The sequence below is a fragment of the Chrysemys picta genome, chromosome 9 (genome assembly GCF_011386835.1).
Source record: "Chrysemys picta bellii isolate R12L10 chromosome 9, ASM1138683v2, whole genome shotgun sequence".
NCBI classification, from domain to species: Eukaryota; Metazoa; Chordata; order Testudines; family Emydidae; genus Chrysemys; species Chrysemys picta.
The window spans coordinates 17850694-17877260 of NC_088799.1; the positions used below are offsets into that span (position 1 = coordinate 17850694).

The window sequence follows — 26567 nt, forward strand, 5'->3', positions numbered from 1 at the left end:
GTTCTTTGCCATAAAAGTCCTGCATAACCTTGGATAAATAACAATCTCTGTGTGCCTCAGTTCCCCATCCACAAAATAGGAGCTAACAATGCTTCCTTCCTCCCTCTCTTTAGACTGTAAGGCAGTGATTCCCAAGGTTTTTGCTGCCATGACCCTATTGTAATGAATTATTTCCTCCTGGGACCCCAGACAGTGTGGAGGATGCCATTTTGAATAGCAAAAAGGCATGCTTCACAGCGTGACCTCGCATGCATCATACATGTGAGGTCACGCTATGAGGAGCAAAATGGTGTCCTCCACACAGTAGAGATTGCCGCTGCCCCATCTGCTGATGGCGTGAACCCATTTGGGATTGCAACCCACAGTTTGGGAACAGCTGCTGTAAGTTCTTTTGTGCAAGGGCTGCCTCCTACTGTGTATTTTGTACAATGCTCAGCATGACATGGCCCTGATGTCAGGCAGGGTTTGTAGGCACTGCCACTATAAAATATATATAAAATATATTAATAAAACGTCCTTTCCCAGGAATGCATATAGGCAGGATTTTATAGGTGCCATAAAGACAAGACTTTGAGGGCCAATGAGCCTGCTACACTTTTAAATAGACAGCGCTGAATAAAAGTCTTTAACAGGATCAATATCATTGGTAACTTCCATAAAGGTAAATAATTTACAGCAGGGGAAACATTCAGAAACTATGTGGTGTCATCTAAGTATACAGCAGTTAGCAATATGACAAAGAACTTGTTTCTTCTGGAGAGCTGAAACAGGCTCCTGTATGGACTATACTGCCAGAAGAAGTCAATGAAGCAACTAATGAGAAGAGGATATAGGCCCAAATCTGCAGAAATTTTACATCTGAAGGGTGAGATTCTGTGTTGTGCCTCTAAGGGGGGCAGCACAGAACTTGTAGTCCAGGGGAAGGAGGAGGCTAAGGTGGCTTTAAATCTTCCTGATCTGGGTGTGCTCCCTCCGCCCGAGCCGCTTCCTGCAGCTCCCATTGGCCTGGAGCGGTGAACCACGGTCACTGGGAGCTGCGATCAGCTGAACCTGCGGACGCGGCAGGTAAACAAACCGGCCCGGCCCGCCAGGGGCTTTCCCTGAACAAGCGGCGACCCTAGTTTGAGAGCCACTGCCCTAGAGGTCTAAGTGACGGCAGCCTGCTCGATGGACTGCAAGGCTACCTGTAATGTCCTCAGTGCTGTGTGCTGCAGCCACACCTGGACACAACCGTCCCATCCCGATCCCCACCCCTGGCACGCCTGTCTAGCTCTCAGCCTGGTTTCTGAAGGGGTCTTCGAGAGGCAGCCTTATAGCTGGCATCCACAGTGCTTGCACCAGGGGAAACGCCACACAGCTGGCAGCAGCAAATTTATAGATCTATGATTTAGCCATGGTGGCCTGAAGAATGGACTTTAATCTCGAACAGTCCCTTGCAAGTCTTCTTCCTTTGGCAAGAGTCAGTATGGGAGAGTGACACAGACTGACACTTTCCTGAAATAGCCTGACTGAACTTTACTGAGTTAAGTTAAACCTTATTGAATTAGTTTTAATACCTTTAGGGTCCACTGTATTAAAAATGCAATTGTGTATGTGGCACACTTGCCAACTTTCACGTGGTAAATAAGCTCTCTGACTTTCACAATAAGCCCAAAATCAAGCTAATCCCATTTCAAAACAAGGCCAAAACAAGCCAATCGCTAAGAACCCCAACACTCTATGTGACTAGATCCCCCCGGCGTGCAGTCTGGGACTGTGATGGGCCCGCTGTGCACCCCTGACTCTTTCTCCACCTTCCCCCTGCTAGCCGGGAGCCGATTTAAAAAAAAAAGAAAAAAAAGAAGCAACAAGCTACAAGCCCAAAAAGCTACACAAACTAGCCAACAAGCAACTCACAAGCCAATTAAGCCAAAAACAAGCCCAATTTCTGCATTTTTTTCGTGGGTTTGGCATGTCTGGTATGTGGTAGTGTGTGAATACGCCTTCTCTAGGAGACAGACTAATACAATCTGTGGAACTTCAATGGGCTTTCTGAAACAATACCCAGGAAGTGGATTTCCTAGCAGGTACCAGGGGTAAGGAACATGCAAATGGCCCCTTTGACTCACCCTTTTGAAGCTATTCCCCAGGGGAGGAAAACCCATTGTCTACTAATTACCTCTTCCTGGAGGCTCCAAATCAAAGATCCCTGAACTGTATCAAGGGTGGACTAAACATGTTATGAGTGTGCTTGTTCTGAACTGAAGCTGCGTTGGGCTTGTGATGGCAAAGGAAAGCCCTATGGTGGGGTGTTGATGGACTGCTCCTGCCAGAGTGCATGTAACAATTGGGTGATGTCTAGTAAGCTTGTGTAGGTTCTTCTATTGTTTTTAATCTGTTTTCCATGTAGTGCTTTTACCTTAAGAATAAAGTAGGTTTGCATAGAAAGAGCTGTGTGGTAACTATAACTGTGGACAGTCACACCGTTAACCATCTCTGAAGAGAAAGCAAGCAGGCATGTTTGGGCAGCCTGTCTCTGCTGGGATTAATACATTGAAGGCAGGGAATTGAGCAGCCTGGGAATGCCCTGGGCAGAAAGGAGAGAGATGTGGATCTCCACCCAAGAAAGGCAGTGGCTGGAATGCTGGAAGCCTGAGAGTGGGTACCCTTGCTGGATCACTGAGGTGAGATATAGATGCAGTTGCTCTGAACTGACAGAGGGTTTAGGCTTCTTAAATCCCTCAAAATTGCATCTCCCAATCTCATTTGTGATCAGCCTCATTTTCTACTTCCTTCAACTTAAGCTCTCTAAACCTTTAAAAGCATACTTCTGCATGTTGGAGATCACTCCACCATTGCAGTCATCTTATTCTCAACTGCTGCAAGACTGCAACTTGCTGGGATCATCTAAGTATCTCCTTATTTGTGACAAAATCAAACTAACGGCTGTTAAAAACACACTAACTTTTGACACTGAAACCTGTTTAGTTTCCTCTCTTCCGATGTTAATGGCCATGCTTCTGCTCCATATAACAGAGATATCCTCACTACTCCATTGAACATTCCTAGCTTAGTTGTCACACAGCATCCTGTCACCCAGACAGAGGTCTTGAAGATGCTGAAATGCCATTGATGCAAAACCGATCTGATGTGTGACTTCTTCAGCTATAGAACCTCCTGATGTCAACCAACTATTCACCCATTCAATGTCTCTAGCTTCAATCTGTAGGAGAAAAAGGACTCCTGGCTGGAACTGGGGCTTTTAGGGCCCCTTCACAGTGCACTAGCCATTTTATGTGGCATAAAGGTGCCAGAGCAGGTGTTAAGATCTCACTTGAATTTCCCATTCAGTTAAATAAGAATTCTATGCTTCTTAGCTTCTCACTCCTCCAACTGATGGAGGTTTCTTGAGAAAAATCATAGAATCATAGAAGATTAGGGTTGGAAGAGACCTCAGGAAGTCATCTAGTCCAACCCCGGGATAAAAGGAGGACCAACCCCAACTAAAGCATCCCAGCCAGGGCTTTGTCAAGCCGGGCCTTAAAAACTTCTAAGGATGGAGATTCCACCACCTCCCTAGGTATCACATTCCAGTGCTTTACCACCCTCCTAGTGAAATAGTTTTTCCTAATATCCAACCTAGACCGCCCCCACTGCAACTTGAGACCATTGCTCCTTGTTCTGTCATCTGCCATCACTGAGAATAGCCAAGCTCCATCCTCTTTGGAAGCCCTTTCAGGTAAAGGCTGCTATCAAATTCCCCCCTCACACTTCTCTTCTGCAGACTAAATAAGCCCAGTTCCCTCAGCCTCTCCGCATAAGTCATGTGCCCTCTGCTGCACTCTCTCCAATATGTCCACATCCTTCCTGTATTGGGGGCCCCAAAACTGGAGGCAATACTCCAGGTGTGGCCTCACCAGTGCCGAATAGAAGGGAATAATCACTTCCCTTGATCTGCTGGCAATGCTCCTACTAATGCAGCTCAATATGCCATTAGCCTTCTTGGCAACAAGGGCACACTGTTGACTCGTATCCAGTTTCTCGTCCACTGTAATCCCCAGGTCCTTTTCTGCAGAACTGCTGCTTAGCCAGTCAGTCCCCAGCCTGTAGCAGTGCATGGGATTCTTCCATCCTAAGTGCAGGACTCTGCACTTGTCCTTGTTGAACCTCATCAGATTTCTTTTGGCCCAATCCCTCCAATTTGTCTAGGTCACTCTGGACCCTATCCCTATGTTCCAGCTTATCTACCTTTCCCCACATCTTAGTGTCATCCATGAACTTGCCGAGGGTGCAATCCATCCCATCACCCAGATCATTAATGAAGAGGTTGAACAAAACCAGCCCCAAGATTGACCCCTGAGGCATTCTGCTTGATACCGGCTGCCAATTAGACATCGAGCCGTTGAGCCCGACGATCTAGCCAGCTTTCCGTCCACCTTATAGTCCATTCATCTAATCCACGCTTCTTTAACTTGCTGGCAAGAATACTGTGGGAGACTGTATTAAAAGCTTTGCTAAAGTCAAGGAATATCACACCCACCACTTTCCCCATATCCACAGAGCCAGTTATCTCATCATAGAAGGCAATCAGGTTGGTCAGGCATGACTTACCCTTGGTGAATCCATGTTAACTGTTCCTGATTACCTTCCTCTCCTTCAAGTGCTTCAAAATGGATTCCTGGAGGACCTGCTCCATGATTTTTCTGGGGACTGAGGTGAGGTTGACTGGTCTGTAGTTCCCCAATCCTTCTTAACTTTTTAAAAGAGGGGAACTATATTTGCCTTTTACTAATCATCCAGGACCTCCCCCAATCACCACGAGTTTTCAAAGATAATGGCCAATGGCTCTGCAATCACATCAGCCAACTCCTTCAGCACTCTTGGATGCATTAGATCTGGACCCATGGACTTGGGCATGTCCAGCTTTTCTAAATAGTCCTTAACCTGTTCTTTCACCACTGAGGTCTGCTCACCTCCTCCCAATACTGTGATGCCCAGTACAGCAGTCTGGGAGCTGACCTTGTCTGTGAAGACCAAGGCAAAAAAAGCATTGAGTACTTCAGCTTTTTCCACATCATCTGTCACAAGTTTGCCTCCCCCATTCAGCAAGTGTCTCACACTTTCCCTGACCACCTTCTTGTTGCTAACATACCTGTAGAAACTCTTCTTGTTACCCTTCACATTCCTTGCTAGCTGCAACTCCAATTGTGCTTTGGCCTCCCTGATTACACCCCTGCATGCTCAAGCAATGTTTTTATACTCCTACCTAGTCATCTGTCCAAGTTTCCACTTCTTGTAAGCTTCCTTTTTGTGTTTAAGCTCACTGAAGATTTCACTCTTAAGTCAAGCTGGTCGACTGCCTTATTTGATATTCTTTCTGCACATCAGGATGGTTTATTCCTGTGCCCTCAATAAGGTTTCTTTAAAATACAGCCAGTTCTCCTGGACTTCTTTCCCCCTCATATTAGCCTCCCAGGGGATCCTGCCCATCAGTTACCTGAGGGAGTCAAAGTCTGCTTTTCTGAAGTCCAGGGTCTGTATTCTGCTGCTCTCCTTTCTTCCTTTTGTCAGGATCCTGAACTCGACCATCTCATGGTCACTGCTGTCTAGGTTGCCACCCACTTCTACTTCACCTACCAATTCTTCCCTGTTCGTGAGCAGCAGATCAAGTGGAGCATGGCCCTTAGCTGGTTCCTCCAGCACTTGCACCAGGAAGTTGTCCCCAACACTCTCCAAAAACTTCCTGGATTGTCTGTGAACTTCTGTATTGCTCTCCCAGCAGATGTCAGGGTGATTGAAGTTCCCCATGAGAACCAGGGCCTGTGATCTGGAAACGTCTGTTAAGTCAAGTTAAGGAAAATGGTGTTTTCCTGCAATTATATTCTTCTTCAAGTGCTTGTTTGTGTCCATTCCACTCCACCGACAGGGAGGAACATCAGGAGGCCATTTGCCTGTTGGACTTCTGTGTGAAACACTCCATCTACCTTGAAGCTTCCCACTTCCTGGGAGCCCAGAACACTCTGGTAGATTACCTCAGCAGGTCTTTCTCTTCTCACCACAAGTGGTCCCGTCAGAAATGACCAGATCATCTTCCAGAGGTGGGGGTTTCCCCATGTAGACCCGTTCGCAACCAAGCAGAACAGGAAATGTCAGCAGTTTTGCTTTCTACGCGGTCACAGCCCAGACTCTCTCTCAGATGCCTTCTTACTACAGACAGAGCTCCTGTTCTATGTGTTTCTGCCCATTCTTCTGGTGCACAAGGTCCTTCTGAAAGTCAAGCAGGACAAAGCCAGGGTTATCCTTACAGCTCTCGCATGGCTGCGACAATGATGGTTCAGCATTCTGCTGGATCTGTCAGTAGAAACCCCGCTGCTGCTTTCACCCGTCCTGGACCAGGCTTCGCAACATCATGGCTGTTTGTCCCACCCAAACCTCAGGGCCGTCCCCCTGACCATATTGAAGCTCTATGGTTGAACTCGGTGGAGCAGACATGTTCAGAACAAATCTGCCAGACCTTGCTAGATAGTAGGAAACCGTCCACTAGAGCAACTTACGTAGCCAAATGGAAGCGTTTTTCTGTGTGGTCTTCGCAACGAGGCCTCTCACCAACTTGGTCACCCCTCCAGTTGGTGCTGGAATACCTGCTCCATGTGAAACAACAGGGCCTAGCCATTTCATCAATCAAGGTGCATCTGGCGGCAATCTCAGCCTTCCACCCTTTGGTGGAAGGTAGGTCTTCTCACATGAAATGTCCATTTGCTTTCTCGAGGGATTAGAGAGACTTTACCCTCAAATTTGCAAACCTATCCCACCTTGGGATCTAAACCTGGTCCTCTCAAGACTCATGGGCCCTCCCTTTGAGCCAATGGCATCGTGCCCTCTGTTGTATCTCTCCTGGAGGGTCGTCTGCCTAGTAGCGATTACTTCAGCCAGGAGGGTCTCAGAAATCAGGGCCCTTATGTCAGATCCTCCCATATACAGTGTTCTTTAAGGATAAGGTTCAACTGTGTCTCCCCCCTCTACCCCCCTCCCCCCGCATTCCTCTCAAAGTTGGTCTTGCAGTTTCATGGTAATCAGGCTATTTTCTACCCATTTTCTTCCCAAAACTGCATGAGGAGCAGTGTCTCCACATGCTGCATATTAGACACACCCTGGTCTTCCACACAGAGAACCAAGCTGGTCCGTAAATCAACATAGCTCTTTGTGGCAGTAGCAGACAGGATGAAAGGCCTACTGGTTTCAGCCCAGAGAATTTCATCCTGGATCACTTTCTGCATTTGTATGTGCTATGAGAAGCCGGTGTCCCACCTCTTTCCATCTTGAAAGCCCATTCGATGAGAGCTCAGGCTTCATCAGTGGTGTTTCTGGCCCAGGTCCCTATCCAAGACATCTGCAGAGCAGTGACCTGGTCATTGGTACATACCGTCTCATCCCACTATGCTATTACCCAGCAGGCTGGTGATGATGCCAAGTTTGGTAGAGCAGTGTTTCAATGCACATGTCCACGAACTCTGAGCCCACCTCCTTGGGTACTTCTTGGGAGTCATGGAATGGACATGAGCAAGCACTGGAAGAAGAAAAAATGGTTACTATCTTTTCTGTAACTGTTGTTCTTCGAGATGTGCTGCTCATGTCCATTCCACGACCTACCCTCCTGCCCCTCTGTCAGAGTTAACCGGCAAGAAGGAACTGAGAGGTTGCAGGGCTGGCTGGGACCCTTACACAGTGCATCCATGTGCAGCACCATGGCACTAGAGCCGGCCTGATGGATACCACTGAGGGAGAAATCTCTGGCCATGGTGCATGCGCACCTGACATGGAATGGACATGAGAAACACATCTTGAAGAATAACAGTTATGGAAAAGATAGTAACCATTTTTTCCTCTCTCATCTCTCTTTTTCTAACCGTTCATATTCTTTAAGAATATGATGTGAGCTCCCAAAGTGTAAATGAAAAAAAAAAAAACCTGTATCTGTTTCTGTGCTCTGTTAATTGTAAAATATATAGAAAATTATTATTTTTATATTATAGTAGCACCTAGAGGTCCCAACGAAGATTGTGGTCCCATTGTGCAAAGTGGTGTACAAATACAGTGAGACAATTCTTGTTTCAGACAGTTTACAATATAAATAGACAAGATAGACAGAGGGTGGGAGGGGGAAGGGCAAAGGTACTTATCTAAGGTCACTGGCAGAGAGGGAAAGAGAACACTGGATTGAGCCTCAAGAAACCTAGGTTCAATCTACTAGACTATGCCACCTCTTACTAGGCCAACCTGCTTCTCTTTAAGAAAAAAAATACAACATTTGATTCCGTGAATACTTCAAAGCATGGGCAGCGGTTTGCACAGGCAGGGGGAGGAATTGCCTCCCCAAACAGCCAGGCGTGACCCTGCTCTCTGTGTGCGGCTGTGGCTCCAGTCCTCCTCCCGGCTCTGAGTCCAGTCCCCCAGTGCACTGGGGTCACCTGCCTACCTGTGTTCTGGAGCTGGGGAGGCTGGGGCCACGCGCTGCCTGCCTTTCTGATGCTCCTTTGGAGCTTGGGGGCTAGCTGCGGGAGTGGGCCGGTGGCCGCGGTGGGGGTGGAGCAGCGGTGGCTCTGGGCTCCGGTGGGGAGGGGCTTGGTTCCAGCGGGACTTTGGGAGGAAGGGCCGGGGCTGGGGGCTAGCCTCCCTCAGCCGGCGGTTCACGCGGTGTCCATGCTTCAAAGACTGTTACTCTAGACTCTTAGACAGAAAACCATTCAGAAAATGATATAATTGAAACTTTAATAACTAGTAAAACCACTGATGTGGGAAGGAAAAAAACAAACCCCTCCAACCTTCCATCAACCTGCAGTCTAGTTACATGCTGTCTGCCTCCTTACAATCTTTCATTAGCATACCATGTTCAGTGGATGGTGGAAATAATGGAGGAGTAAGATAAACTGGTGCATCTGTGCTGGAACAACACATCAATCTACTTGAGAGGCTATTCACAGTAGCTGGCAGTGATTCTGCTGTACATATTCATTAAAAAATATATTTAGTAATTGAGTCAAATTGACCAGAGAAGCACAGAATCAAAAGATGGGGAAAATAAAAGGAAGGTATAGCAATAGAGGGAGTACAGAAGAATCCTTCTCACTGGGGTACCTGAATAGACAATTTATCCTGATTAAGGCTCTGATTCTGGAAATACTTAAGCTCATGTAACTATTCATGTGCTTAAAATTGAGCCTGTGCCTATGAGTTTGCAGGATCAGGGCCTAAGAGGTGTGCCTATTAAAAATGAAAATCTTGAAATAAAAGACTCCAGTGAATCTTTTTTTCAAAAAATCTTTATATTCAATACTCTTTAAATAAAGTGTGTGTAGCTCTCTCTCTGTACTGCACCTTTAAATTTCTAAGCTATGTGATTTTCTGCGGGGATGGCTGATACTCTGAGAGTCCCATGCTAAAAAAGGAGCAAACTCTTTCTCATGTCACATTTTAACATCTCAGTGAATTGAGACCAAATTGGGTAAATGCAAAACATATCCCTGGAGATGGCTGTCTCATTTACATGGCAATGTCTTGATGCTAAACACATCACAGTGGGAAAATGTTAAATTAGCTCCTGTATTAATATTACATTAAGATGTAAATATATGATGCTGGGAAATGCAAGGTTGGGAATGGGTATAGAACTTTTGATTTCTAAACTGCTACTATCAATTCTCCCCAGGTTGAAAGTGTAACCATCTGAGGGATGTTAGGTATCCCAATGAGATTCTCAAGGTGTGTGCTCGCATGGCGGGGAGGGGAGGGGGTGGGCTCAGCCCTGTTGATGATGCACAACTGTTCACCACATCACCATTGCAAACCTACATCTTCGTGGTCAGTGTCAGCAAAAGCTCTAGCCAAGTGGATGGGTATGGAGACAGACATATTTGCTTATCCTGAGAGCTTGTCCCCAAGGTCAGGTTTTAGGGAAGTTGGCAGGGCATTTGCAGGATAAAGGTTGGTATCTCATTCCCTGTAACTCACACCTTCTGGGGATACATGACTGCAGACTCCAACTCTTTCATTTTGCAATTTGGCAGTTGGCCCGAGTTTTAGGTGCTGGTCATCTGCAACTCCCACTGACCTCACTGTGGGCACCGCGCAGCACTTTTGAAAATCAGTCCACAAAAGTGGAGATCTCTGTTCTCCTACACAAAAGTGAAATAAAAGTACCTGTGTAAATACAAGATAATTTGCATTCTAGTATAGTGTGTCATTACTGTGAGACATGGAAAAACAAGATAGATAACAAAGCAATGTTAATGGGATGCAAATAGGAGAAATAATTAAACCTGATTTTCCACAAAGTTATCGTGAATTTACTTTTTTTTTCATTTTTTTACTTAATATAAAAACTGTCGTGTCAGCCTCTGCTAGATTTTTCAGTAACTAATTGCAATAGTGAGCTTGCATGAGGCATTGCGTTCATAGCCTTTTTTTAAAAAAAAAGTAAGTACACTTAATTTGATGGCATGAGAAAATTAATGAAATCAGAAAAAATATGCAGAGTTGTCTGAATGGCTCAGGAAATTAGTAATAAGATGCAGAGCTTTCCAGCCAAGTTCACCAGGTCAAACCCAGCCCAGTGACTAAAAATCACTACCATCTGACAGCTATTCAATAGTCCATATGAGAAGAGTTTTTGGTCACAGGTGTCCACAGTTTAAAATGCACCATTGCAACTTTGTTAGCAGTCTCAGCAGAATTTTTTATTTTGGGCAGGGGGGGGGAGAGGGGGAGGGCGATGGGTAATATTCACCCCTGTGCAGAGAGCCACAAGGGTTAAGTGGTGCATGGGGCCTTGTTTGGTCCTCTGCACAAAGGAAAATTTTAGCCTGGCTATCTAGAGAACTTTGACTCCAGGGCTGTCAATCTGGTGTGTTATACAGATATTTCATTGTTAAAATATCTACATGGCCCTCTTGTGAAGGGACAGACTCCTTTGATCAGGTTTTGTAAAATAGTTCATTATTACAGACTGACTGCGCCTTTAGATACCACGAGTAAGATTACTACTTGCTGTGTGGCAAATCCATGTTTATGTTTACTAGCAGGGGCACACCAGTGCAACTACTGTTCTCTCACTCTGTCCTTTTTGAAGTCTCCAGGTTTAAATGGAAGAGTGGTCATGACTAGAGAAGAGTTCACAGAGCAGATTTGTGCAGTGATCAGACCAAGTACTAAAGAAGAATTTGGTGAGATGTTTGATAAGATAGATGTGACCCGAGATGGTATCATTGACTGGGACAAAGTGACCTCTTTCATGCTCTTAGACCTTAATGAGAAGGATGAACGAACGAGATCATCAGTCATCCCCCAGTGGAAGAATCTCCGACTTCTTTCGCCCATCCACAAAGATATTATTCAAAATGTAACTTTTTTGAAAGGCTCCAGCTGTTACCTGACTGTAAGTAGAAATGGATTGCTGGGAGTCTGGGGAGAAAACTTAAAGCTACAGAGAACTCTGCAGATTACTACAGAAGCTGTCAAACTGAAAGATCTGTGGGTAACAACGCTGGTCTCGCTAGCAAATGTAAACAAGGTATAAACCCCCTTTTTTAAAAAGTCTGTTAGAACTTGTAAAATATCAGATTGATAACCACTGAAGTTCTCTGGTTATTCGCCAGGCTGGTACAGCATGAGGAATGATGATGAGTATTGCCCTTTTGCCAGGTGATGAATGTCAGCCAAAAGTGCTGGGTTCAAAGTCTGTAGAATCCCTCTTGGCAAATAAGTAAACCTGCTCAAGCCAGCACCCAGAAACCTGTGGAAACTAAATTAACCTCCCTGGGTTCCCTTAACAGGCAGAACTTCCACACACTCAAACACTTGGACTGTGCAGAAACAAGGAAATCTTTATTAAGGGAAAGGCAACCGTCATAAGCTTGGGAAAACATAGCAACAAAAAAGATATGTAGATAAGGAGTAAAATACCCACCCCTTCCAGTATCTTGGCAGTAACTCTGGGTAACTCCCTTGCCACCCAGCTTACACAGTTAAATAAGGAAGTTCCACTCTTGTCATTAGGGCCTGGGATATCTTCTGTGACCTTCAGAGAGTCAGACATCCCCTCTTTTAAATCTTATTCCAGTCCCATTCACTCTTATGGCCCATCCCAAAACTGCCATCCTTTAGGTCAAGGAGAGTTTGAAAGGCTCCCTCTATAGGGCCCTAGATCAACCAGAAGGGGCACTGTTCAAAAACACTAGTATTCTCTCCTCATGTCTACAGCTTGCTGAGAGTTGAACGTGCTTCCTTATTGCTTTCAACCCATGCTATCTCCAAAACTGAGACACCATAACTGAGTCCTGGTCTACACTACAGACTTACGTTGGTGTAACTACATCATTCAGGGGTATGCAAAATCCACACTCCTGAGCAGTGACACTGACCAAACTCCTGGTGTAGACAGAGTTTTGTCGATGGGAGGGCTTCTCCCCTCAACACAGCAACTGCCTCTCAGGGAGGTGGAGTACCTATGCTAATAGGAGAAGTTCTCCCGTCGGCATAGATAGCGTCTTGGCTAAGCGCTATGGTGGTGCAGCTGAACTGGTGCAGCGCTGTACGTGTAAACAAGCCCTATATCCCATAACACTAACAATGGACTAGCCACATACTTTATATTGAATGAAGCCCCATATGGTTACTTTGTCTCAGAATGATATCCCCTAATAAAGCTAAGCAACATTTATGAAGTCATGTGTTAAGGGGATAGCAGCTCCAATGCTCAGATACAGGTAGGATCTGTAAAAGTTTGAAAGTCAGTCACTGGATTTGCATGTGTTACATTCAGATGTGTTTTAACTAGTTACCGTATCTTGACTAGGGCTGGATGAACAATTTACACGCTTCAGGGAAATTGTAACCTTTTGTTCAGTTCCTAAATGGTCAGATCACATTGCAACTTTCTCACTTTTAATCTTTAGTCAAAATGATACATTAGATCATATTTGCAAATACACCTTGGTTCATAGTTCATTTGCTCAGTTTGTTGCAAGTATTTGATATTAAAAAAATTGAAGCTGTTTTGATTGGGCACACAGGTCACTGGGCGGGGGCAGATCTCCTGCTACATTTGGCTCTCAGGGGTACAGCATAATGTGGAACTCTCTCAGGGAGCCAGTTATGGCTCCCTGATTCTCTGCCTGGGTCCAAGCACAAGTTAGCGCAGGGATATCGGGACCTTATGCTGGCTGGGAATAGTCTGAACACACAGTTTTACTGAGAGGAAGTTTCCAGCCTTTTGAATCTTCCCTAGTACATTTTTGCTGCCTGCCCTGGCTGGATGAGTAACTTTTAGCATCAGATTTGCATAATCTTAATACTTGCCTGAATTTAAAGTTCATTTTTGGAATGAACATTCCTGCCAGCCAATGTAATTGCTAGAATACAGAAAGGGAACCTAAAGGAGTTTTAAATGTAGGCTGTATTATTCCAGAAAATAATTGGAGATTTTTTGTTGCAAATTTGTCTTGCTATTAAAGATTATATATAATCTGTTCTATGTTAAAGGATATTTTACATGCTTAATCTAGCAATGTTGTTCTCCCCTCCCCCCCATCTCCTTTCTCCAGATAGCTATTGCTTTTACGAGTAAAGAGATCTGCTTTTATGATCTGAATTCCAAGCAAGGGTTGTCTTGTCAGTACAGGCTGCATGGTCTCCGGGGAACAGTGATATGTATGGACTATTGGTATAACCCTCATGATGGAAATGAAGCTATTCTAACATTGGGGGATGTCTCTGGACAGGCAAGTATGGTATAAACAAGACTAAAAGGTTGGCATGGAGAGTTCCCTATTTCTCAGCAGATAACATTCATTAGTGGCTGAATCATATAATTGTATCATCAATATACTTTGTCGGATAGTTATGGAATTTTCACCCTGGATTTGTTTGAGTAGTAACAGCAATCTAACAATGTAGTGACTGATAAAGTCAGAAAGTCAGCCCATTCTTGAATAAAACACTAAAGTGAATGACAATATTAAAAAAAAAAAAATCCAAGTAGCACACACTGATACTATGCATAGTATTACATATGAAAAGGCAGAATACAGATTATTGCTATGTTATAAAATCTTAGTGGTCACAGATAGAAAGGACCTCTCAGGGCATTTAGGCCACCTCCTGCCAGTGTAGAATTATTCCCTACAGTGCCTTTTCTACTATTTTGTCCAGCAATGTGATTCCTACCTCCTAGCTTGAAAGATTGAAGCCACAGCTTCACTATTAAGGAGCTTCTCCTACTATTCAAAATAAATTGTCTCAGCTGCATCCCATTACTCAGTCATACACCTTGTACTGCACTAAACAGTCTGTTTCCAGACTATGTGCTTACTCCTGTCAATTACTTTTAGATTTGTCACCCCCTTATTTGTCACATAGCCAAACTATACACATTTAGCTCTTTTAATCTCTGCTCATAAGCAAATCCCTGCAGCCTCGTTAAAGAAGATAGCCATAGCAATAATACTGAAACTCAAATATCTGCAAGTTATGAATTTGTAATAAGGTAGAGAGTTTGTGCTGTATTCCATTTAGCTACCTTGCTGTCAGCAGTGATGGACACCACCTTGTACAAAACCCCAGTTTGAGCAGCCTTAGTTAGTCCTTGACTTAGTCAACAGTGGCTTAAATCAAATCAACTGGGGGGAAAAAAGGCACAGTCCATAAACATAATATAAACAAGTCAAAAAGCACTTTATCCTTAGGGCTTCTACTTCTATCTTTCTCCCTTGTACTTCGAAAGGTTTTTCAGTCTTTCAGAGGCAGGCTAATGCTACTGTTCTGGCAGAAAGTTGTTATCCTGTGAAGTCCCAAGTTCATCTACCACCCGCCCTACCCCTTGCCTGGCCTTTATACTTGGGTTTGCCCTTATTAACTACAGCCAGTGGGGGCGTGTTTCTCCATAATTTACATTTCTCCCAGATAAGCTGGCCTGGGGCAGTATTTGCTGTCTGCAGGCCAGGGCCAGCTCCAGGCACCAGCCGACCAAGCACGTGCTAGGGGCGGCCAATCTTAGGGTGGCGGGGGCGCTCAGGTTTTTTTTTTGGTTCGTTGGGGTGGTGCTCGAGGGTTTTTTTTGTTGTTTTTGTTTCGGCCGGGCGGCGCTTGGGGGGGGGGGGGGCTGTTTCAGCGGCGTAGTGCTGGGGGGGTGTTTTGGCGGGGCAGCGCAGTGCTGGGGCTGTGTGTTTTGGCAGCGCGACGCTGGGGGGGGTGTTTCGGCAGCGCGGCGCTCAGGAGGGGTGTTTCGGGGGGGGCGGCGCTCTTTTTTTTTTTTTTTTGCTTGGGGCGGCAAAAAAATTAGAGCTGGCCCTGCTGCAGGCAGAGAACGTTCTTAATCTCTTCCTGCCTTTGTTTGGTATGGAGTCTGTAGGACACCCCCCCCACCCCCGCTTTTTTTTTTTGGTGTTAAATAAAAGTTCTTTCTTTCTCAGGTTCAAGCCATTTCCTTTACCACTGCTCTGATCTCTTTGTTTGAACGACCTGCTAGCTCCCCTGAAGGTGAAGAAGCAACAGTGACCATTAGTTGGCAGGAGCTGGTCTCTGGGTATCACAAATGCTGTTATACGTTAAAGCACAAACTTCATTATAAAGACTGGATCAAGCAAGGTACTGAATCTGAAAGCTTAAAAAAATCCCATGCTGTATGCCGTAATTATATTCATTACTAAAAGCTGATGGTCCACGTGCGTTTAGAAGCTATTGCTAATTGCATGTCTAGGGAAACTGGTACCGTATCTATAGTAATGAGTATCACTAATGCTGGGAGAATTATTTTTCCTTTGAAGGCTTTCTGCTGTACACAGTTAATCTTTGCACCTGAACTCTCATGCTGATCAGAGGGAAGCAGTTGTGGTTGTCAGTATCTGTGTGACTGCAGCCTGGTTCTCTTCATAATAACTATTCTTTTCAGGTCAAGAGGTTTGTGATGGTGTACACAGGCCTTTTGGTGCCCCTTGGAAAGGATCCTGAAGCCCGGCCCCAGTAGTGTCTCTGGCCAGGCCCTGCAAAACAGTAAACAGCCTGGGGCACTGGGGGTTAATTTCTAGGCAGGTTCAGAGACAGCTCAGGGAGATATTACCAGCTAATTAGGTACAGCTGAGGCCATTTTGGCTAAGCACCTTAAAAGACAGGAGATAATGACATACAGGGAACCAAAAGCCAGGATAGGGAGTTCTGTGGGAAACATAGGAGCTGCCTTGTATGGTTTATGCATTTTGCAAATTTTGAGTTTATGTGGAAAACTACCTTTTGGTTAAAGACTTTTGTCAACTTGGGGTGCAGTGTGATCCTGGTCCCACTGAAGTCTGTGTCAATGCTCCCATTGACTTTAATGGAGCTAGTATATCATGTTTGTTGTCAGTTGGGGATAAACTAGAACACCCCAACTCAGAGAACATGATGTGTGCTCAAACCTGTGAATTTCTTCTTTTAAAATTCTGCCTTAGTCCTATTACAGCTTGGTGCTAGGGGTAGGATATTGGACACCCTCTGGACAAGAGAGCGGTATCCTCAAATAACTAGTACAATTGCAGCAAATAGTGCAACAGCATTAGTGGCTCTAGGAGCTGCTGCTTTAGAGGTTCATCACCCTGCCCCAATAGGGCTCTGGAAGATTCCTGACCAGTAGGGTCTGTAGGTGACAGTATTGGGCTGAATCGGGGTATCCTCTGCGACTCACTGGTACAATTCTGGTCAGACCTGTTCCTCCTGAGCAGGGCCGGCTCCAGGCACCAGCTTACCAAGCAGGTGCTTGGGGCGGCCACTTCAGAGAGGGGCGGCACGTCCAGCTGTTCGGCGGAAATTCGGCGGACGGTCCCTCACTCCTGCTCGGAGCGAAGGACCTCCCGCTGAATTGCCGCCACAGATCGCGATCGCGGCTTTTTTTTAGTTTGTTTGTTTGGCTGCTTGGGGCGGCCAAAACCCTGGAGCCGGCCCTGCTCCTGAGTCCCTACCACAGCTGGGAGCCTGAAGGATGGATTGGGCCTCTTAGTAGTTCCAGTTCAAGCCTCACTCAGTTGGAGACCTATTGGACTCCACTGCACTGGAACAACAAGATAGACATTCTGACAATGAATGCGCAAATCTGGGTTCACCGGAATATCTCTGGTTCTATGGAAGAAGTAGCTTGTATAATAGAACGCTATGTCCCAGCCAGTTTGCTTAACAGGCCCCTTCTCAGGTTTGACACCAATCCCACAAGAAGAGACCAAGCACCTGGTAATCTGAAGAATCACTGGAGTTGTCAGGGGCATGGACTCCAACAGAGGCCTCCAGGTGGGTGGCTGGAATCTTCACCTAGATACTCCCAAGGAATCGCTGGCTATGTTTTCTCTAGGGGATCAGACCATGGGGTGAAAGGGCATCTGACTCAGTAATTTATTTTTGGTGTGTGGAACCAGGGCAAATTAGCTGGGGTTTCAACTTCTAGAAATAATAAAAATCAGGCCAAAGATCCTTGCAAATATATCTGCTCACTTCTCCTTCTCCTTGTGAGATTTTGGTTACAAGGATTCCCTGCCACTTTCTGTAGATCAAACAGCTCAATGTTTGTTTGTATTCATGCACACCAGGCAGGGCCGGCTCCAGCATTTCTGCCACCCCCGAATTGCCGCAGGTGCCGCCCGTCTCCCTTGGCCGCCCCAAGCACCTACTTGTTAAGCTGGTGCCTGGAGCCGGCCCTGACACCAGGCCTCTGGACACTGGTGTTCATTCCTGAGCAGCTATATGGACCGACTGTGCAAACCCAGGGAGGTGCATGGGAGCTGCAGCTGTCTGTGTGCCTGTGCAGGAGCTGAAAGGATGGAGGGAGTGGGCAGCTCCTTTGCACTTTTCTCTCAGGGACTTTCCCATGGATCAATCAGAATCTGGCTGTGAGTAGTAAAGCACGGTCATGGTGTCTGGCTCTGGTACCTACCCTAAGAAAAGCCAGCGTTTTCATAACTTCAAATCAGCTCAGTCATTTCATGGTAACATGCAAGCATTTCAAAGTGTGTCTTTAAAAATCTAGTAGCCCAAAACACGGTTTACCCCAGATGACCCTGTTAGCTGCTGGGAATAGTAGGGGCATGCTATGTTCTCTGTGTTTTACTACAGCTCAGTGCTGATAGGAACACATGCTCTCTTGTAGAGCCTTCCCTTTGCTTCCCCTGAATATAAGGGTGGGGAACAGTTGCAGTCTCTGCACTGAGCAGGTACACTGCTTACTCCAGGGTTGGACATCACTCTAATGGAGCAGGGATCAGGCAGAGCCTATTGCCCCACCACTCCTACAACTAGCCATATGGAGTGGGCTGAGGTGTGGGGGGGGAGTGGGCAGAGGTGCGGGGGGGAGCACGCTGTGCAATGTGCAATCTCCCCCTCTGTAGGGCAGACAGTTAGGAACTGGGCCTCCCCCAGGTGCAATGCCTTCCTGAGCATCTCCTGGGCAGGTGTGGCTCTGTCCTGCTTCCTACTCAGGCCTGTGCCTAACTGCCACAATTGGGCCCACAGGGATAGCAAGTGCTTTTTGTTTTTAACTACATAAATTCTGAGAGAAATGTGAAATGTTCTTGTACACCGATCTAAGTAACTGCAAATCAGGCATTTAGGTCTGCTTTTATTGACGTGGGATGCAGGAAGCGTGAAAGATAAATCAGTGGGGTATTATAATGAATACCCATCTAGAGTGCTGCACACATTCAGCATTTAGGACAAAGGCAGTAAAGTAATACAACATTCTGATCTAGGTCTAAATGGATCCCATTTAAGTGAGTTTATTGCATTCTGAGCTGTAATATCTCATTTTCTTACGTTGGAAAAGTAAGCAGTTCTGCAGTTTGAGACTTAGAACACCGAGTGGTGTCCAGAAGGACTTTTCGCTCTATCCACACACAGAAATGCATCATGCTAGGGCACAGATCCTGGCGCTCCGTTAAGGCAACCTATTTATCCAAATGGATGTATGGCATGGATTTCCTGATGTGCTCAGCTGCGCCATACATGGGGAGACTCTGCAGCTGGTAGTGCCAAAAAGTACCTTCCAAAAGAGTCTCTCAAACCAGCTCAGGCTTCTTATTACCAGCCTGGGTCATCTAGTGCAACTCCCAGCACAAGTAAGGAGCTCCTCTACCCTGTCCTACTGAGTGTGAAATCCATATTACGCTTCAGTATGACCTGTGATGGCATCAGAATGACACCTCCAGGTAATTCTTGGGTTCTTCTTTCTCATCTCTTCTTCATTTTCTCGGCTGAACCATTATGTAGTGCTGCGTTGAACCCAACGTACACGCAGAACTAAATCCTGAGCTCCAATATCTCCCATTTTAAGGTGAATAGCCTGCAAAAGCATTTCACGATTCTTCTGGATCAGCTGTATGGTATCAATGCAATAAATAACATTACTGGTTACTGTTCCATCACCTGGCTGACCACTTCTTAGGTCTCTTTGTAATAAACTTGTATTTTCCTTTTTCTGTTTTCAGGCCAGTATGCTTGGTCTTGTCCTCACTGACAAACTCCAAATAATGTCTCCCCTTTCTCTTTGTTACAACCTCTGAAGGACATACAAACCACCATCAGAAAGACTAATTTGCAACACCTCTTCAAAGCTTCTCATATCTGATGAGTTCAGCCTCTCTTTAAATTTGCATCTTGGAATTCTTTTTGTAGCCCTTCCTGGAACTGCTTTCATTTTACTGAGACTCCTTCAGTATTTTGGCCTTCAAAATCACATAATTAGCTGGTTTTAGTCTTGCTTCTTAGGCCTATTGAAGTCAATGGAAAGGCTCCCGTTGACTTAGTGGTCTTTGGATCAAGCCCTTACTAAGGCTGATGGGTGAAATTCACTCTTATGCAGAGGGCTAGCTCAAGGTCAATGCACTACTTAATCCCTATTTTGAGGATTTAAGTGGTGTCTAGGCCTTGCCCTGGGCCTTGCTTAGGGGTGAATTTCACTCTATTTGTTGGTTACCATACAATCCCCGGCTAAATAATTTCAGTTCAAAGTTTACCCACTTCTTAACTGCTCCCAATCTACAGGTACTTCCCCTGGATTCTGAATTGTCCATATAATTCTCTCCAAGTGTCAGAATTTTTTTTTTTTTTAAAGAAAAAGTAGAAATCACCTAAACTCTTCTCACAGAACTACTCATGGAACACTGTAATAGAAGTAAATCCATCTTTACAGAAAGGATTTTTCTCTCTTCTTGGATTGAAGATGTATAATTTTGCATTTTGAATGGAGAATATTTCAGATGTGGTATTAAATTATCTTGAAATACTAATCAAGGGGAGGGAGGTGGAGGAGGGAATTACATATTCAAGGGGCTTTAAATAAGTGAGGAGGCCATTGTTGCTAACAAGTGGTTCATATATAGAAGGGGAGATGATAGAATAGAAGAAGCCTCAAAGCAGTGCAATATGGATAGATTCCAGACATGCCTGAGTTACCACAAGGACAAAAGAAGTTAAGGGGGGAAAAAAGAGAGAAGTATAAATAGAGGGAATAAATACAAGCTCAACATTTCCAAATTATGTTGGATCCTTGAGAACATGAATGTGTTAAAGTTGAGGGGAAAGGAACAGAAGAAACAGCATAGCTTGTAAAGGCAGAGAGTACCTGAGACCTTGATAAAACACTTTATAGATAGTCAATGTCATTTTAATGTCCTGTACTCTCTGTCCTTTATTTGTCTACTAAGGCTAAGGTTACAGATTTGGGGAGAGAATAGATTGGTAAACTCACAGTACAGGGAAATGGTTTATTCAATGTGTGGGAACTCCAGATAAAAGGCAAATATATATAGTTCTTTTTTTTTTTGAAGATGGGATTTGATCAACTTACGTGAAGACTTGAAAGAAAAGTGATAAGTTTTCTTGTCTACTGTCATTCATAGAAAAGGGTTATAGTTCACTGAGAAGGATGCAAATAGTGCAGCAAAATTAAACTTTCCCAAAATAACTGGGAGTAATTTTGTGGTAATTCAAACAGTGTTACTACGGAACAGGAGGTGTTATAGACAGAGGAAAACAACGTCTAGGGCAAACCCTCATTGAAGTCCATGGAACTTTTGACAGCAAATTGGACACAAGGAGGTAGACTTTCAGAAGCACAAGTAACAATTAGGCACCTAATTCCCAAGGACTTTCAGTGTGATGTAGGTGCCCAACTGCCATTTGTGCCCTGAAAAATCTCCTCTTTGGTCTCAAAAACGTGTGTGAGGGAGGAAAGGTGAAAGATGTTACATGCTTTCTTGATGGGAAGATATATGTGGGGCTTATTGAGGTTCCTGTTGAACAAAATATAAAGAAAATTTACTCAGAGGATTCAAAATCTGGTGGTAAATACAATGTGAGAAGGGACATGGCTGAACTGCAAAAATGTTAGGAGATATTTTAGTGAGAGAGGTGGTAGTGATAGATCCAGGGAAGGGGTGGGTGTGCCTTTCCCTGCTTCCCAAACGGGGGAGCAAAATGGCAGGAATAAGCATAAACTGAGTCATGGGAGCTGGACAAAGGGGAAAGCTGCTCCAAGGAAGACTCCATCTTGCCACAAAGACTCTTTGCGGCCGTAACCTGGAGCATAGCATTGTGTGGCCACAGTGTGTGGCCTGGGATAGGAGTTGGGAAATGCTTGCTCAGCATGGCACATTCCCTTTTCAGAACAGTGATTCTTACCCTAAAAAAATCCATCTGAACAAGCACTAACTCCCTCTTCCTGGCTTTTGTAGAACACACATGAACTGTAGTTGCCTTGGGGAGCAGGACAGTCAATCACAGTGTGGCTTGTTGCCATTGCTGAAAGGACGAAACAGAGGGGCTCAGACCCACATAGGATGTGCATATGATCTGAGCTCAACAAGGTCTTAAGTGACAATTCCACAGGATCTTTGACTCCTCTTAAACCTGCTGGTCCCATGGGATCGTGCACCTTGGTGGCTGTTCTACAAAAGCTATTGAACCATGGAGAGCCATGTGACACCATTTGCAAAGATGAACACTTACTACAACAAAAGGGATTTCTTAGTCAAAGGTGCATCAATGAGAATGGAAAGTAGAGGTAGCTGTGGGTCCACTTTCCATCAGTTTTAATTTGTGATACTGCCTCTATTGTGGGGCTGTATTCTGCATTTGCAAGGACTTGCTGATCTAATTAGGTCTTCTAATAGGTCACTAATTTTTCTGATATCAGAGGGTAATGTTAGGATTTTCCATGTTTGTGAATGGAATAAAATTGTTCATCATGCTTACTGGAAGAACACTTTGGGTCAGATCCTTACCTGGTGTAAAATAGTGTGACTGCAAATGAAACCAATAGAGCTATGCTAATTTACAGCAGCTGAGGATCTGGACATAGAGAATATTTTATAGAGCACTTTCCAAGGACAAAACTACTCATTGCAAAACATTTGGAAATAAAATTTCTTTTTTTCAATGCAGATTCAGATACTTTCATGGTCATATTTTGGTTGTTTCCCTAACTTCTGTTTGTCATTAAGAAGCCCTTTCTATCTCAATCTGCCCCCTTTTCTCCTTCTCCATGCGTATGAGCATTTTAATTTGCCACATACTTTGATGTTATGGAAATTCCTTTAACCTCACCTTTTAGTCAGACATTCTTCAAGGAACTTGACTCACAATACAGTTTAGTCAGAAACGAGTTTATATCTTTGTAACAAACTGTGCAAATCACTGAGCTCCTGAAACATACATCTTGTTCCCACAAAAGTCACTTATAACCTCCAGATTCAAGTCTTAGAGCAACACTCTGAGTTTAAGATTTCCAATTTGTCTTTCCTGATGGACTGCAGAGCAAGAATTGTAACAGCATTTGAATTTTAAGTGGAAATATAACAAAGTAATTTCCCAGATACAGTATTTGCACTTTTTGATCACACAGTAATTATACTGTAGCATTACCATGTATTTGTATAGGACTAATTATTGTATAATGCAGACTTTCGATTTCAGTATTGCTTTACTGAATTAAGAATAACTAGCCTAGTAACTTGGTCCATATTGTGTTACCAGTTTTATATCCAAGCTCCTCAGGGATTAGAAACCAGTGGCAAAGCTCTGTAGTTCAGAAGGGATTACTGCAAGGAGAGTTAGCTGTTACCAGTAGATAGTGTTCTGTATGGTTCATTAAGTCTCTATACCAAAAATGTAAATGAGACTTCATTGTATCAGCAAAGCAGTGTGATGTATTTTTACCACGTTTCTGTTAGATTTCTTTCTTGTCCAATTACAAAGTATTGAACGCCCTCTAATACCACTGAACTTCATGAGAGCTGAAGCCATTGAGCACCTTATTAGACCCACACCGTATATTGTATGTCCTTGTCATCTAGGGACTCATCCCTGAAATGTGCTGAGAACTCTGGCCACAATCCAGCAAAGCACTTAAGTGTGTGAGCAGTCCTGGATCGGGTCCAGAATGCTCCACTCCTTGCAGGATTGAGTCCTGCAGGCCTGATCCAAACCCCTTTGAAGTCAAGGTTAGTTTTCTCCCAGACATTAATAGTTCTTTTAATTAGGCTTAGTTTTAATATACCTTGTTCTTTATGAAACCAGCGCTGATTGGATTATATTAAAAGAAATCAATTCAAAGATTTTCTTTTTCTTTTCTCACCAATTAGTTGCATACAGCTCTTCCTTTGATGCCTTTATTTCCAGTACAACCAGTAATGTTAACACATTGGTGCTGGCTTGGAGAGAAAAATTAAAGCCTCGTCTTAAAACTACATCCTTCGACATTGCCCGGGGAATTAATGCTTTTGACTTCCACTCTCGACTCAACTTAATTGGTACGTTTTAAAAAAACTGACTAATTTATGTGCTATAGTAAAGCCTAAGGGGCCAAGAAAACTGTATTCTCTATGTGTACATATATAGGCATTTTCTTCCTTCGTATGCATTCTGCCTGCAAAAGTGAATGACTGAGTCCTAGTGTTTTATATTTATGTGATGATGATTTATATTTCCAGCTTATGAAGTGGAAGACAAATCAGCTGGGGGGAAGGGCATAGAGAAATTTCTGCTCAAAAAGTTTAGGGAAGTTCTGAGTAACTGCAGGTGCGATTACAATGGAAACTGTTCTGCATTATTAATTATTGCAGTCACTACCACTCTCACATATTCACTTGTAACATAAACAAACACATTCTCATTTATCAAAGCAATTATCGTTGTGTGTTTCAGAGAGATGGCAGCTTCTTTATTATTAATTAAAATAAAATCCCCTTTCAAGAGTACTTTTGGTTTTAATCTATTTTGCTTTGTGATTGTGAACAGCTACTGCTGGCATCAATCACCGAGTTTGCCTCTGGAACCCCTACGTCACCTCGAAACCTGCTGGAGTTCTTCAAGGCCATTCAGCCAGTGTAATAGCTGTTCAGTTCATTACTGAACGAAAACAGCTTTTCAGCTTCTCAAAGGACAAGGTAAATATAGAAACTGCCTACAGGGCCCGATCCGGCAGTCCCTGCATTGGCAAACAGAATTGGATCCGCAAAATGCGCCAGCCGCTCCCATTGTGACATGATTACATTTTCGAAAAACCCAACATATGAGAATCTGGCCATTTATTTTGGTGCCTAATTGAGAGCTGAGCTCTTCTGAAAATATGACTCCAGTAGTGGACGCTAAACTTTCTTGAAAATATGATCCATAGTGTGTCCTAGTGCTGGTCTCCACTAGAAAATTAGGTCGAACCAGCTATGTCATTTAGGGGTGCAAAAAACTCATACTCCTGAGTGAGTAGTTAAGCTGATCTAAGCCCCCATATAGACAGTGCTAGGTCAAAGGATGAGTTCTTATGTCAACCTAGCTCCCACCTCTGAGGGAGGTGGATTACTTATGCTAATGGGAGGTAGCGTCTATGCTCTCAGGAATGTGGATTGCCTAGCCCAGTGTTTCTCAAACTTGGGACGCTGCTTGTGTAGGGAAAGCTCCTGGTGGGCCGGGCTGGTTTGTTTACCTGCTGCGTCCACAGGTCCGGCCGATCGCGGCTCCCACTGGCCGCGGTTCGCCGCTCCAGGCCAATGGGGGCTGCTGGAAGTGGCGTGGGCCGAGGGACGTACTGGCCGCCACTTCCAGCAGCTCCCATTGGCCTGGAGCAATGAACCACAGCAGGTAAACAAACTGGCCCGGCCCACCAGGGGCTTTCCCTAAACAAGCGGCGTCCCAAGTTTGGGAAACACTGGCCTAGCCCATCTGTGTAAATAGTGTCTACGCTAAAGCGCTACAGCAGCAGAGCTGCAGCTGTGTCACTGTAGTGTTTTAAATGTAGACAGGCTTTAGTTTTTTTTCAAACTCCACATTTCTCTAATGCTAATTTGAGATTGTGATCCAGGTTTGTCATTATAAAGGCAAGAAAGGATCAAAACCTGAGCAGAACAAGTGAGGCCAGCACCAATATTAAACACCACGGTATCTCTTTCAATTGCACTGTTAAAATTGTGTTTTCTTTTTAATTGCTAAACCATTATGCTATACACACACCAGTGCATGTTGTTCTTGGCATTAGTATGAATCTATTTCACTCTGATGAATGCATGGTAATCTGAGTCTCTATGTCTATATAATAAACAACGAGCCCCCTCTGCTACCAAGAGCGCACTCTGATTTACTGCCAGCAGAAACCACAACAAACTTCTGCCATCCAATATTATGTGGGATGAGAGGGATGCAAAGAGATAACATTCACCATTTTAAAAGGCAGAATTTTGACAGAAATTCTGAGTCACTGATTGCACCATGTTTTGTAATGGATAATTCATGGAGATAGTGGGCTTGTTTTAAACCAGCGCAAAAGTCACGTTTTAACACTTGAATCAATGTATTGCTGTGAACTGAGATGTGTTCACAGACCTGGAGACAGAAGCTCCATATCCATAGAACAGATTCAGTATGGGAATACTCAGGATTCCAACTAGGATTTACCAGACTGGGTCAAGATGGCAGCCCTCCAGGCCCTATCGCTCCACGGCTACTCATTCTCTCCCCAGTGGACTTGTTTCTTGCTTGTCTCTTTATTATCCACTTGATGCTTTTGCCTACCCAGCCCACTCTCTGGTAATGTTCTGGGATTTGCCACACTGCTGTGACCACATTTAAATAACTGCGTCACCCAATGCTTGGGTTTTTGAAATAGAGGAGACCTATAGGCTCAATGAGTACTTCTAATGACCATAGCTCTGAAGAGGGGCTATAACTTAGCACATTTGTTAGTCTTTGCTTCTGGTGAGAAACCCAGTGCAAAAAAAAGAGCCAGGTTAGTGAGGCACACCAAGGCAAGTGCATTGGCATTGCTGTTTGAAGAAGCTTGCATAGCAGCTACTTCTCCACATCCACTTGCTGATATATTGCTGCTTTATGCTTTCAAGAAAACTAAAAAATAGCTCCCTTTTATTCTCCTCTAGAATAGGCCATTTCTTATTAGCTATAGCTATTGTATATTTATAATGAGCCTTTACAATCTACCAAGTAAATAATGGCATAAAAATTACCTTTTTATTTATATACACAACAGACCATAACATTTGCCACTAAGCTGTTAGTCTCTTGTGTCAACACTC

The 26567-nt window shown here is 44.4% G+C and overlaps 1 protein-coding gene across 4 annotated transcripts in view; it reads left to right on the forward strand.

Annotated features, from left to right (window-relative positions):
• Window positions 1-26567, forward strand: part of WDR49 (WD repeat domain 49) — an 81514-nt gene that overhangs the window by 11083 nt on the left and 43864 nt on the right. For 3 of the 4 annotated variants that reach the window (XM_065557823.1, XM_065557825.1, XM_065557826.1), the window contains exons 3-7: window positions 11105-11545; window positions 13578-13754; window positions 15444-15618; window positions 23628-23795; window positions 24283-24431. In XM_065557823.1, the coding sequence (XP_065413895.1) occupies window positions 11105-11545; window positions 13578-13754; window positions 15444-15618; window positions 23628-23795; window positions 24283-24431 (1110 nt within the window). The remainder of the gene's footprint in view (window positions 1-11104; window positions 11546-13577; window positions 13755-15443; window positions 15619-23627; window positions 23796-24282; window positions 24432-26567) is intronic. The other variant, XM_065557824.1, reaches the window with a different exon arrangement.